This window comes from Vanessa atalanta, chromosome 22, assembly GCF_905147765.1.
Source record: "Vanessa atalanta chromosome 22, ilVanAtal1.2, whole genome shotgun sequence".
Lineage (NCBI taxonomy): Eukaryota > Metazoa > Arthropoda > Insecta > Lepidoptera > Nymphalidae > Vanessa > Vanessa atalanta.
The window spans coordinates 9780768-9795273 of NC_061892.1; the positions used below are offsets into that span (position 1 = coordinate 9780768).

The 14506-nt window shown below is 35.4% G+C and overlaps 1 protein-coding gene across 3 annotated transcripts in view; it reads right to left on the bottom strand.

The window, feature by feature from the left end:
* Window positions 1–14279, bottom strand: part of LOC125072810 (homeobox protein orthopedia-like) — a 34300-nt gene extending 20021 nt beyond the window's left edge. Inside the window, exons 1-4 of one of the 3 annotated variants that reach the window (XM_047683509.1) lie at window positions 13823–14279; window positions 7498–7614; window positions 6549–6657; window positions 5958–6075 (exon numbers count right to left, since the gene is read on the bottom strand). In XM_047683509.1, the coding sequence (XP_047539465.1) occupies window positions 5958–6075; window positions 6549–6657; window positions 7498–7614; window positions 13823–13853 (375 nt within the window). In that variant the 5' untranslated portion in view covers window positions 13854–14279. Of the gene's footprint in view, window positions 1–5957; window positions 6076–6548; window positions 6658–7497; window positions 7615–13819 lie in introns of all 3 variants that reach the window. The other 2 variants (XM_047683508.1, XM_047683507.1) reach the window with 2 other exon arrangements.
* Between the last annotated feature and the right edge of the window lie 227 nt (window positions 14280–14506).

Below are 14506 nucleotides of genomic sequence, written 5' to 3' on the forward strand. Positions count from 1 at the left end.
AGAGGAGCCCTAAGGCGAGCCGTGGGACCTTTACAGGCAGTTACTTTACAAAAATCTGTGGTGCTTCCCCGACTTTGAAGTTTGAACCCACAAAGATTCACGCGTCCCAATCTGGGCCGACACATGTCTAAATGACATCTCGGAAGAGATTCTTATCTATGAGTTTTTCATCTTTATGCTCTTGTATGTGATGTTGCCATATTTGTCTAAAATTGTAATTTTTTTATAATATAATAAAAAATTTAAGTACCACGATTATTAGTGGTTAAAAACAGAATTGATACGTGTTATTAATTATAGATATATGGAAAGTGCAAATTAAAACGATTCATTTAATACCAAACTCGATATATTAAGCATTTTTTTTCGTGTTTTAGTGTTCGTTAACGACACCACATTCATTGTAGTGCAGCTAAGGTGCTACACGCTAATAGATGAGCGCACAAATCAAATGCAATTAAAATATACTTTATTTAAATAGGCTATTACAAGCATTTTTTAATCTTCATTTTAAATTCTACTATATTCAATGCACCACCAGATTATTCAGATTCTACCGAGAAGTACTGACCAGAATCTTAGCAGCAACTTATCTATTTTGCGTACATACGTATAAAGACTACTAAAATCAAAATCCTATGTGTGCAGCAGACGGTTCATAATAAAATAAAATTTAACGTAAATTTATAACAATACAAAAGTGATTAGTAATGTACACACTCCCGTTCCTGGTTATCGATACGTCGACACCTGCCAATCAATACGCGGGCGCGGCGCGGCGTCCAGGTGGCGATGATTTCATTTCGTTTCACAACTCACGCTATCTGCTTTTTGAACTCATCTATGGTTTTTATTTTAGTATCATGGGGTGCATTCAATGTATTAAGTACAATTTTTACCGCCGTCAAAGTAATCGCTGATTTAATATGTAAGTTATTAAAACTAATTGGACGCAAATAATAAAAACTGTTTGTAAACTTTATATAGCACGATGATTGGGATTTAATTTGACTATTTGCAGAAAACAACCGCATATTTTATATTTTTTCAGTGCATCGCAATTCTAGGCAGAAATTATAAGCAAACATAACGTAGCTTTGACCGCTGAACGTAAGTTATTGCGCTAATAAATCTTAATGTGGCGCCGCGGGAGCGCTAATGCTCCTTAATGCCGTGGGGCTGTGTGTCGGTGTTGTATGTTTAGGAGAGGACACGTTGGAACATTATATTACTCTTATTATAAGATATTATAATGTAGATCAAAGAGATGATATCCCACCTAATTCGATATGTATTGAGAGTATCGTATATTTAAAATATTTAACGATCCTTTTTTTACGGGGACGGTTCTCCAGACCGGTATCGGTCACAACAGTAATTCTCAAGGGAGAGCCAAGAGAGCTGATAAGTAGGTATTATAGTACTATTCCGTCCCTCGCAGAGTCCGATTATACAATCCAACATGACAGGAAATAGTTCGAAAACAAAACTGACGGCTTTACCTGCTTTCTTAATTTAAACACAGAACTTCGAAATCCACTAGACTAACAAGGTATAGATTTTTTGGATATATAAATTAATAACCACTTAATTTCTTGGTGGTATTTGTGTAAGTCCATTTGGATAGGTACCACCCACTCATCATATTTTATACCGCCAGTAATATTTTGTATTGTTATTTCGTTTTGAAGGAGAGTCAGTGTGACTACAGGCACAAGAGAATAAATTTATAATTAACACTGAAGCAATTTAAAAAAAGACTGAACCGCGTAATAATTAATAATAGAAAAACATTTTCCATGTAACACGGACAGCGCCGCTGCCTGCGCGACCGTCAGAATTATAAATGAGTGTATTTCTATCGATGTCGATGAACGCGAAGCGACAACACTATAGTCGTATATCTTTTTAATAATGAAAGGATTTAGTAAACAAAGTGCGAATCAGGGCTGGGGTAGGGACGACATTTTTTATTTATTTTTATTTGATGCGTCCGCGACCGCGCCCGCGCTACCCGCAGACACTGAATGTGTAATGAGTTGTAATATGCACTTCGGGGCTACGAATAGTTTCAATATTATTCGTATGGTAAGATTTCCACTTTATATTTTGAGTGAGGATAAATACAAAAAATAAAAATAAAGATTTATTCAAAATGGCTCTTACTCGCACTTTTGTAATTAAAGCATTTAGAGTTAATGTATTTTGGCTGACACTGTATTCGTATTTGGCACTAAAAGCTGAAAACTAACCATATTTTGAATAGCTTCGTTTATAATACGATTTTATACGAATAAGTTCGAATCACTCGTAGATGATTCGTAAACGAATTGTTTCTTGAATGTTACCATTTCACCAAGCTTGTATAGAGTCCCAGTGATAATGCAATGCAAATAAGTCTATCTCACGCCGCATCTATAGACAATAAACCACGGATCGCTCTGAATAATATTTTTATGGCTCCGCTAAAACATCGGCAGACGGTGATAAAAAAAAACATCCCTTTTATTCGAAATGCATCGTACACTTACAAAACTAAATCTTTTTCGATAATATTATTTCATCGGATACGTCTTACTAATAATAAAAAATGATTTATTGTATTGCTGTTATTTTAAGTTCTTTTTCATTTTAATTTAAAGTAGGCAGGCTGGCAAGTGGTTCACCTGACGATAAGTGTTCCTGTTATGGTTATTAGCATTAATATAATGATAATGTATACAATTTTAGTTGTATAAGAATATCTGGAGCAAATGTTTTAAAAGTATGTATATTATTTTGAATCAGTTCTCTTGTGATGGAAGGTCAGTATAAATGTTAGATAGAAAAAATATGAAAGGCAACCCAGCTCAGCAAACATCAGTCCACATTACACCTCAGACCTTAAAAAAGTAGCTACAAAAGCTCGCACTATAAAAATAAATAATAAAAACTTTACAAGAATCTCACAGTTTGGCGCGAAGTAGTCGCTGATGTAAGGGCCGCTGTTCACTCGATACATAGCTTCATGTAGTGCTATATCACACTCAATAAAATCTGTTCTCCCTCAAAAGGGTTATTATCAATATATTTATTGTTTTTCTAACCACTCGACCACTGGCATTGATTTCACTAAAAATATCACGAAGAAGAATAACAATATAGTTTGTCATCGCACCAAATGATGCCGTGCGTGATGGACGACAAGCGCTAAAAGTCAAGTCTGATCGTGCACTTGTGTGGCGAGATTTGAAAACATGGGGTAATAGACAATGGCTACTGTTTCACGGGTTTTAATTATTTCCTATAGTGTGAATGGGTTTTTGAATGCGTATATTTATTGTATCTCCACGTTGCTCGGTGTGTGGCGCAGCGAAGGCTACTCCTTACTCGTACCTGACAATTATTTGATGAAGGGATTGCCTCAAGCGTAATGTTAAACATCATTCCATTTCAGTACAAAATCCCTATGAGTAATAAAGTTAACTGAGTATGTACCAAATTGTATTATTATGTCTTTATTTACATTATTATTAAAATGTTAAAGAGTGGGTTTGTTCGAACATCTATTATCACAGGAACTATCGGTGTGATTTGAAAAATAGCTTTAGATAGTCCATTGTTTTAGAAATATTATAGACATAACATAACAATACGACCCTCGGGGGCGGGGCAGTACCGATTGAAGCGGTTTCGCGCGGAGCAACTTGTGTTAAAAATATAGTTAACGGAAATATTACACTATTCCACTAAAATAAAAATAATTTGTATCAATCATTCATATATGTGGAATTAAAATATTATTTGATTAAGAATAACCATGTCTGTTTGCAAGGAATTTTGCTACAAATATTTTCCTCCAACAAATTTTGCTAATTGAGAATGCGAGATTAGCCCAGGATCCAGGTCAGATTCTTACCTCCGAATATCCTGGTAAGCAATTGAGAATTTCCTTTTAATAATAATTGACCCAATGAACATTTAAGTAAAACTAGTTCCTATAGTCAATGAAATATTTTGCTGACTGATAATTCACAATAATGTCGGTCATCCACAGAACTTCATCAGCAAGTCGTCCGTCACTTTGTTCTATTTGCATTTGGTCGTTTTGTAGGTCCGAGGCGTATTTGCAAACATCTCGGTTCACTTCCACATTATTTGCTCCGCATTAACTAAATACGCCGCCGGCCTCAGCAAATATCGTCTAAACATGGGAAAAGTTTAAAAACGACTAATGCACGGATTTCTAAGAATTTTGAATATACAAAGAAACGACGTTTTCACACTACATCACGCTTTATCACGCTACTTTAAAAGGTAACCAGTTATAGATATTAAAAAATGTCGAATAATATTTGTACTAAGAACTATTGACTTGTGACTTTAGAACAGTGAATATGTGCACAAATATGTTAAATAAAAAAGAGTACATTATAAATACGCCCTTATTAATAAATATGTAATAAAAGTTAATAAAATAAATAAGATGTTTACCGCACTGCTATAAAAATTTCAAGCAAAACTGAATGAAGCAATCATCTATGTGTGAGAACATATCGATACGTCTAGGAAGACAGTGTTCCTTCAGTTAATTATTATTTACCGAGAGCGTTTAATGACAACACAGTAGCGGAAAGAATCAATATTACGGTAATCAGTAAACAGCCGTCGATAGTTAACGCGTTTTAACGGAGTATTGGTAACTTTCACGGATTACAAATCACCTTATAGCGTGACACATTGCTGGAAAGGATCACTGAAAGACTTGTAGCACGTGACATTTAACAACTTGAGGATTATGTGTCAACAGATCATCGAACGCGGTAACTGCATCACAATTACAACTTCAAAATATAACCAAGAATTTAATATGCGCAAAATTGTACCGATTACCGGTATTCAAGAAATTTAATTATTACGACAATCATATATCACGTATTTTACGAAGGCAAAACAAACAATCAATATACTAAAAACTCAGTTTAAATGCTGGCACTTAAACTGAGTTTAAGCAGTGAAGTTAGATGTAAGATTGAACCGTGTGTATCGCATGCTAACGAAATACAAATATTAGTGAACGTACGACACAAATTAAGACTAATTCCTAAGGCAAAGCATAGTTTATCTTGAAACTAAATGCTTCTACAAAGCTACCATTAGCAGATTACTGAACGCGTCATAGAATTTGACAATTTACGATCATTAAAACGTTCACCGTGTTGTGGGCACAAGCTGTTAACGTTAGTTACCTCTTCGCGTCCGATTTACATTGATAATGTCGTTAATATCATTACAAGCTAAATATTTACCGTAGGTAACTATATAATTATATATAGTTACCGGCACTAACATATTGTTTAATTTAGCAAACATGCAATATTTTAAATCTATACATACAAAGCCATTAAAAGAATTAATGTATTATCGGTAGATGCTAATTCGTCTTAAGCTTTCGCCTTCATCGACCTTTAACAATGAAACGCACATAAAAACGTAAAGTATATTTATGTTTCTGGATACGTAACACGAAGGTTGGTCCAGGTAGAAGGCCTCGTGAAATGTATCAATAGAGTGCAAGTTTTGAGCGGAGCGTGCGAAGTGGGAGTCACGCAAGGTGAACCATTTGGACCGCTGTTTTATTTTTTATATATACACTTTTTGTATGGTCTTTGGCGGATGTCAGAAACAACAGTTTGATATGTTATTTTAAGAATAAAATCAATGGCTGGACTGTGTCTTTATGAAGTATAAAAGTTTATTTTGATATGAATTTGACTCACCATGTCAAGTATTTCATATTATTTAAATAAATAAGTTGAATTATTATACCAAGCCTAACTTTACTAAATAATTATTAAACAAACTCTTCAAATAATTAGAAAACACGAGTAAATCTCTTTTCCACAAAAAACGTGAAAAACTTATGAAATTACAAATGTGACACTAATTGATTTATTATTTTTCATCGTCTCACTGACCTGCACCCTGCTCTCCGTAAGTCCGATTCGCATCGCAATCTCCTCTCTCATAAATATGTCCGGGTAGTGTGTCTTCGTGAAACATCGCTCCAGTTCATTCAATTGTGCCGGAGTGAACCTGTTTAAGAAATATTACTAATTAATACGTACCTTCAAACAATTATAATAAATAAACGCTCTAAACTAAACTATATATAATTTATCTACTAGATATTACTTTTAAACTATATTGCATATTACTATTAGGGGAGTTTTAGTCACTATGTAATAAATACTAGCGGTAGCGGAGCTTAGTTTAGACTATTTCGCATGATGTTTGACTTCAGAGCAGTGTTTAGTCTACCACTTCTCGTACTACTGTGATGTAGTATGAAGGGTGAGTCAGCCGACAATCAGTGTAATTATATTCGTACAACAACTCCAGTTTCATGGTCGATAATTATGTAGAAACATAATGGCCAAGTCAGAAGTCTACAACTATCTGAGCAATGGGTACCTACTCATAACTACTACTGACTAACTACAAGGTGCTTGTTTCGCACTGGCCTTGCTATTGTTTACAAACGTGCGTGCAACATAATTCCTCATTACCTGGTTCTGTGCCTCTTCTGCTTGGCTGGCTTGTCGCTGTCGGACGCGGAGGAAGACATGCTGACCGGCACCGTGGACATGTGCGAGCTGTGCTGCTGGTGAATGCCGCCTGGAATGGTAGACTGCGCTGTAGGCTTCGAAATGTTAACAAGCTGCCAATGTTCAGCTCGAATCGATTTAATCGAGCTCTAAAGTAAAATTTTAGAATAATTTTTAATATCATTTTGAGGCGTAAGCAGCTTCTAATATTAACGGTAACTCATTGTTTAAAATAAATATATTGATTTGGTTATAACAATTTTGTAAATAAAATATATTTGTTTGGTAGAACTCATTTTATGGAAAAACATAAAATATCTCAATAACTTTAAATCAGCAGAAGAGCCGAACCGTTTTAAATCGATAAATAGACGAAAAGTAGTTATACTAAAAATGCATATAATAACGAATACAATTTCATAATTGTTATTTAAAGCGTCAGATCACTCAGATCAACAAATATTCCATTCCACACTATACAATATTTTAATAAATAAATAAATAAAAAAAAATGTTGAATGTAAAAGCTAATGGAATTGTATTTTTAAATTCATTTTAGTAAGGCAGACGACCATAAATAGATTCAGCAAGGAGGCCTGTGTGATAGAGGGAACGTCTAGTGGGATAGTCACTATCGCCCCTTAATACTAGAAGTAGACGGCAATAGATAAACCACATCTTCGCCCACAATGCCCCGCAGGCAAATGATCTCAGATTTTATGTCCCTTGTGCCTGTAACTACGTTATATAATTTTACAAGCAGACGGGACAGAAACCTTTCCTAATACGAGTTGGTTATTGACGAAATTAAATGTGTTCAACAACTTAAATGATTCACTTAAGTTCAGGCAGTTTAACTATCAAACGGGTCATTCGTTAGCTTAAAGCTGGTCTAAATAAAAATCAATACCTTGCAAGTGGTCGGCTCTGATGGAATGCGCGAGGAGTCGCGCGCCCGGCGCATGATGGCGCTCCACGCTCGGCTTTAGATCGAGCTTGCTCTCAGAGCACTGCTCTTTGTGACCTGCTGGAGGAAACAGGGAGCACTGTTAATAGTCATCATACCTCTTGTATTTTAACTTCAATTTTAATCTCTACCTGATTTGCGTTTATATACATTAAATTATCATAAAGTATTTTTTACAATGTAAAAAGTGATCTAAAACCGCGTCGTTTGTTTTATTAGAATGGAAAAGCTAAAGCCGGAAATGGAAATTAACAAAATTCATGGTAATAATCAGAAAAGCTTAGTTTTACATACAATTTTTTATCGTATCTTTTAATACTGAGACACAAAATCTTCAATAATTTAGGGTGTCCGGCCTTATTACCCAAATGTCAGGCCAAGCTAGCTGGTCTGTCCGGCTAACAGGCTTGTTGACCTGGCAACCTTAGCTACGTATGCTAGTAATAGTGTATTTAAATGTTGCCAACTGTTAGTCTTCAGAAAGGTTGGGCGACTATTGCAATTGATCGTGGCAATGCTTACTCATGCTAATCACTAATTATTCCACCATTAAATAGAAAACTTTGTATGTTAAAGTATGGTGGCATTTTAAATAGTGAGTAAGCCAGTGGAATCATAGTTACAGAGAATATCGTGCTTCTGATCCAATGTTTGTCAATATATTTACGGTGTAGAAGAAGTGATTTATATTGTTTCTAAGGGTAATTGCGAGCACTTTTCATCTGGAAACCAAATTGCTCGCCTGCATCCAAAAATAAATTTAAAACAAAACCTTGAGTATTATGAAGCTGTAGGTTATAGGAACACGAAACATATTTCTGTATTTAAGTAATCATAGGCAGTAAAACATTTTATTATAACACAACATTATATTTTCACGAACATCCCATAGCGTACAAGTATCTCTATAGGACGAAACAACGTTGTATCGCCTGTGGCTTACGGGATTACACCGGGATCGTAAACTGACTTTAATGGAATTGAATCCCGTAAAACAGAACTGCGGCTTCACTGCGCCATTGTCTTTATACGAGAGTCAAATATTTTATGGTTTTTATATAGCAACGCTTTACATTATAACTTAGGTACGCTTTTGATTTGTTTACTTTACTCAGTCGGTAGGTTACACATCATCAGTCATCATTAGATTGAATTGAATAGTTCTTGCATTTTCACTTTCAGGGTTTTAGAATAGCCTCCAGTAGTTTAAGATAAGGTAAGTGCTACAATCCCGTGTCCTCGAAAGCAAAAAAAAAATCGTTGGACCTGCGCCTGATCTTTCACCGGTCATACCTAATGACCCAGAGTGGTGCATATCACAAGCAAGGAAGAAGGCGGACACACTGGAAAGTCTAGTAGCTTGATATCATTATAACCATCTTCGTCATAAGCACGTGATAGTTTCAAAGAGCGAACGGTTACGTTGACGTATTTAGTATCATAAAAATTTATGACACGACCTTCGTTATGTGGTCTTTTAAATTGGTCACAAAGAGTTTTTACCTCCTTTACAAATACTATAAAACAAATAAATTAGCCCGTATACTTATTCTTGCGTTAAATATTTAATTTGCCTTTTTTTAAATAAGATTTTTATCTATTAATGGTAACGTTAAACATAATAAAATATAAAGCCAAGTTAAGAGAAAGACTTGTTGCTTATATCAGTTTAATATTTTATTAATGTATTGGTATTAGTTGTTGAGTACCACAGAAAGAGTCGTAATGATTTCAGAAGGTTGACTAATTGACACAGATTTCCAGGGAAACTGGAACAGGAACTGGCGTCTCTTTGAGTCGCCTCACGCTTTGACATTAGGTTATGTCGGGGAACAGTGATGACAACAGAAGCCGCGTCGGAAAATACTGAAGCGAGCATGCGGCAATTATTTGTCTCTTGTTTACCACTTAAGTTAATATGTTCCTGGGAGCAGTAGTGAAGTAAATTATAATAGATGTATCAACCCATCTGATACCTAGTGGAGGCATCACTAGGTGACGACAAACAGGCTGGTGCATTTTTCGCCCAGCTGGTCATTTCTAGCTTAACTTATTATTCACCGATCATACTAATTGTTGTCATCGACTATTGTTCCATTGATGAACAATTGAGAAAACAGTTTAAACCGTAAAAAATGAGTTTCACTAAAATACCCTCTTCGAATATACATATGTAAGTGCACGGATACGATTTCTAAGGTCTACGATAAAAATAAAACGATTACTAGCTGAGAGAAATTCAGTTTATTAAATTGATGTTAAAACTTTAGAATAATTTATCGAGTATAAAGAAATTGAGGTCGTTTCGATCAATCTCCTGGTATTTAATTCTTTATATTAAATTTTAATCCAAAAAGTAGACGTACTCGCAATTTTCAACTGTACTGATTCGTTCAAAATTTGACGAACAACAACCAGAAAAGAGTTCTTATGTATTTAATATTATGTATTTTATATTTTGATGAGTAAGGGAGCCAAGCAGTGTTATATGATATAGTGTCGATATCTGTGGGTAGTGGTGACCATTTAGCAACAGGTGGAATATTTGCGTGGCTTAACGCAACAAATTAAATGAAGTCGAACGTTGTTATTTTTTTATAGAACTAAAGTATCAATTCAATTCAATCCTTAGTTTAATCTTGGTGGTAGGGCTTTGTGCAAGCCCGGCTGGGTAGGTACCACCCACTCATCAGATATTCTACCGCCAAATAACAGTCCTCTGTATTGTTGTGTTCCGGCTAGAAGGGTGAATGAGCCAGTGTAATCACAGGCACAAGGGACATAACATCTTAGTTCCCGAGGTTGGTGGCGCATAGGTGATGTAAGGAATGGTTAATATTTCTTACAGAGCCTTTGTCTATGGGCGGTGGTGACCACTTACCATCAGGTGGCCCATATGCTCGCCAGCCAGGCGATGCCATAAAAAAAATCGCCTTTAGTCGTGCAATAGGGCACAGATTATTTCGCCAATGTCACGTAGAAACTAAAGTATCAAACATCCGGCATCCTATCGAACGCTACATTCTACGGGTTTTATATTTTCAAAGTACCGTACAAAGAAACACAAATTTATATCCATTTTTATAAGAATATTTGTACATAACATGACAACCGAAAAATAAAATACATTATAGGGATGGCGTTGTCAGCCGTCACTCGTCATGAGAACAATTTATAATGTATTTATCTCCTATAACAAGCGCGAAATGGTTACATTTTAGTCGATCAAACGTAAAATAAAAAGGATTTTGATCAGTAATTGTTTCAATTAAAGTTTTACATCATTTAGCTTTCGGATTCGATGACAAATACATAAAATTCTTCACCAGGAAATCATTTTCAGCTAAAATCTAAACCGATTACATTAGTACGATTTCTTCAATCGATTGCCTGGTGGTGACTTATAAACACAATTTTAATTGCAATCTATCCGTCATCCACGAACGCAAAGTTTTTTGTATGATATAAGTGGGCGGACGAGCAATGGGTTACCTGATGATAAGTGGTCACCACCGCCCATAATCAATGGCGCTGTAAACATTAACCATTCCTTACATAGCCAATCGCCATCAACCTCGGGAATTAAGATGCTATGTCCCTTGCCTGTAGCAACACTGGTTCACTCACCCTTCAAACCTGAACACAACAATACCAAGTGCTGCTGCTTCGCGGTAGAATATTAGATGTGTGGGTGGTACCTACTCAGACGGACTTGCACGAATCCCTACCACCAAGTAGGTTCATAATTGTTTTTCAATTTATCTATAGTAATATATAATGCTGAAGAGTTTATTCGTTGACCATGCTGTTCTCAGCATCTCCGAGTCCGAAGTGTTTAAATCTTTTTTCATTAAATATCTATCTCCCTTGATAGCTTATTGACTTTGTAACATCACGCATGAAGGCGTAGGAGCAACGATTAAAATAAGTTAAACTGCTGGAAGCAGCTTATTATACAGAATATAGTGTATTATATTTTTTGCTACAGATTATTTTAAATGAATGTGCACATTTTTAATTAACTTCTCCTTACTAGCTCGTAATAGATTTCAGTAAGTAGCAGATATCATAATCCAATGGGACGGGAAATACGTCACGACTGGAGTTCAGGTGCAGGCCCAACGGCTTTACGTTTTTTCCGAGACACATTATTGTCCACGTTCAACTTCCAGACGCCAGGTGTTACTGAGTAGAACACCTGGTGCTTAACTGGTCACTGGATTTGGTGATGAAGGATAACATCGTGAGGAAACCTACATGTATCGAATAGTATTAATATATGTTTCGTAAAGGAGCAGTGTGATCTTTTTTAGCCCAACAGGGAAACATTTAAAGGACTGTTTGATTTACATAATTTCAAAGAATACCTATCCAACTTAACCTACCCTACCAGAAGATAAAATCAATTATTTACAAAATAAGAAACAAAACAAAGCACGTGTATATTTTTTAGTTTGAGATTTTTAGTTAGAGTTTGTAAATTTTATGGAATTGGTAGGTGAATTATCTAAAACGGAAACATTTAATCGTTATTGTAATTTTACCTATGGTACAGGTCAGGATGATGGTGTCATTACAAGCTATAAGAAGAAGCAAGAAGCTTGGGAGCTTCGGTAACATATATTAGCACATTAAGTACTGTCCAGTAAGTTAATATGATGTATGTTCTGTCATCTCTACTAAGAGCGCCACACTCAGGCGAAATAAACGTAACTAATGAGCTAATTTAAATTACTATACTTAAACTGTACCACTACACTTAGAAAAACTTTAACAACTCAAAGGACTTCTGACTGATTCTAAGCACACAAATAAAACAAAAAGAAACTACCGAAATAAAATTGATCTAAATTTTTTGCAAATTTTAAAATATTTAAAGTGCTTGCTTTTGCTACCTATTTCATACAGTGTTGGCCAAATGCAAGAACATGACGGACATGAGACTTAGCCAGTCTCGGTCTTGGTCTTGATCTTGCAGCAAGAGTCTCGCAATTCTCACAACTACTATTATAGCCTGTTGCTATGTTTTTAACGTTACATTAAGCCATGTAACAACGTAACAGAGTAGGTAGATTTCGAGCTTGAATTAACATAGTCATACTAAAGACCAACCGACTTAATAAATGTCTTAACATTTAATGAGAAATTCGATGAGAAATCAAATGAGACCGGGGGATTTGAACCCGTCATACGACATAAGCGATCCGGGCCGATGCTCTAATCGACTGAGCTATCTACTGTGTCCCATGGGAGTAAGACTAATAATTTTATTACACTATATAGTTCATTTATTTACATACTATGTCATATATTATTTTTCATTTACTTGTTCGGACTGCGTAAATTCAACAAAAATGCACTGATAGTCAATTTATTTTGTCCTCTACGTTTTCCTATTCCCTGCGTATTTTCTTCTTCAAAATTCTATGTACTCGTTCTTTGTTTTGTTTCGTTTGTTTTATATGTGTCAAATGCGAGCCTGTCCGCTCCCTGAAACGACACTCAGTCCTAGCTGCAAAACGCAAGAGTCTCGCAGGCTAAGTCTTGTTCTTGCTCAAATCTTGCACGGTCTGTCTTGGTCGTGGTCTTGCTAAAATTAGGCGGTCTTGGTCTTGACTGCAAGACCAAGACCGAGTTTGAGCAACACTAATTTCATATACTTATTAGCGTTACTTGCTATATAGAATTAGCAGCAAGTTGTACATAGAATTCGTACAGACTCTATAAACTACTACTTGCTATTTTTTAAAATGAGGTACGCAGTAACATATTTTCTCGTGTGATAATAAATCATTTATGTTTAAACTTATTCCTCACTAGTTGCACCTCGCGGGTTGTATGAATTGTGTCTACGTCTAAGACAAATTTCATAAGGATCTTTTTAGTTGTGTAGTAGTGATGACTGATGCGGTAGCAAAAAGAAAATTTATATATTTTTTAAACTAAAACAATCTAAACTTTAAGGCATCTTTCCTAATTTTAATATGAAATGTGTACAACAGATTAGGTCAGGGGTCGCTAAGATTAGATTAAGCTATAACCTATATATTCACATTATCCTGTTTTAATATTATACGAGTATAGAGCACCCAATTTAATCTTTATTATTTTGAGACCAAATCGGAGCCGTACAACATTTTTATTTATTTTTTGTTTTATTTATATCGAAATGATATCTACATAATTTGAGACTCAAAAAAAACAGCGCAACAACTGCCAATGGCGATTAAAGTATTGTTTCTGTAATATTATGTTAGTGACTTACCACCTAAGGCTGTCGCCGTGAGATTATTAAGCATGGCCTCAAAAGGCCAACCTTGGCCACCCCCTATTCCGACATCTTCTTAACACTTCCTCACCAAACTCAAGACTCCCGGCACAGTTCACAGTTCACGTCAAAAACACAATAAAATATCACTAGTTTTTAGCTTTACTGTTCTCTCTCCGGCTTCGAAGGACCAAGGGACATTTTAACTTTTTTTAAAGCACCAGATAAAAAATATCAGATCACACTCGCGAGCACAAAAGGACAAAATATCAGTGAAAACGCGGCTTAATACAAAATAATTAGCGCTATATTATACCCAATTAGTTTTAATTACGACACCGCTCAACTTATTTACACACTTAATTTTTGTTATAAAATTAATATAACCCGTTTAGTATCAATTTGTATAAATTTGCAGTTTGATTGGTACGCCCTTAAAATGATCGTTTAATGTGGAAACTCGCCGTCGACTGGTACAAAAACAGATAGTGCTCACATTGTTGTCGAGATAGCGATCGAAATACGAACATAGAAAAATACATCCGTCTCACTCCGACACGCAACTACCCCATAAACGTTCGAAACGATATTCAAACTCGCATCAGTAATGGATGTTAACATTTTGTTTACGGCCGATTTGAACAAACGAATAATCTATTATTTCATTCGTGCCCGTATTATTGA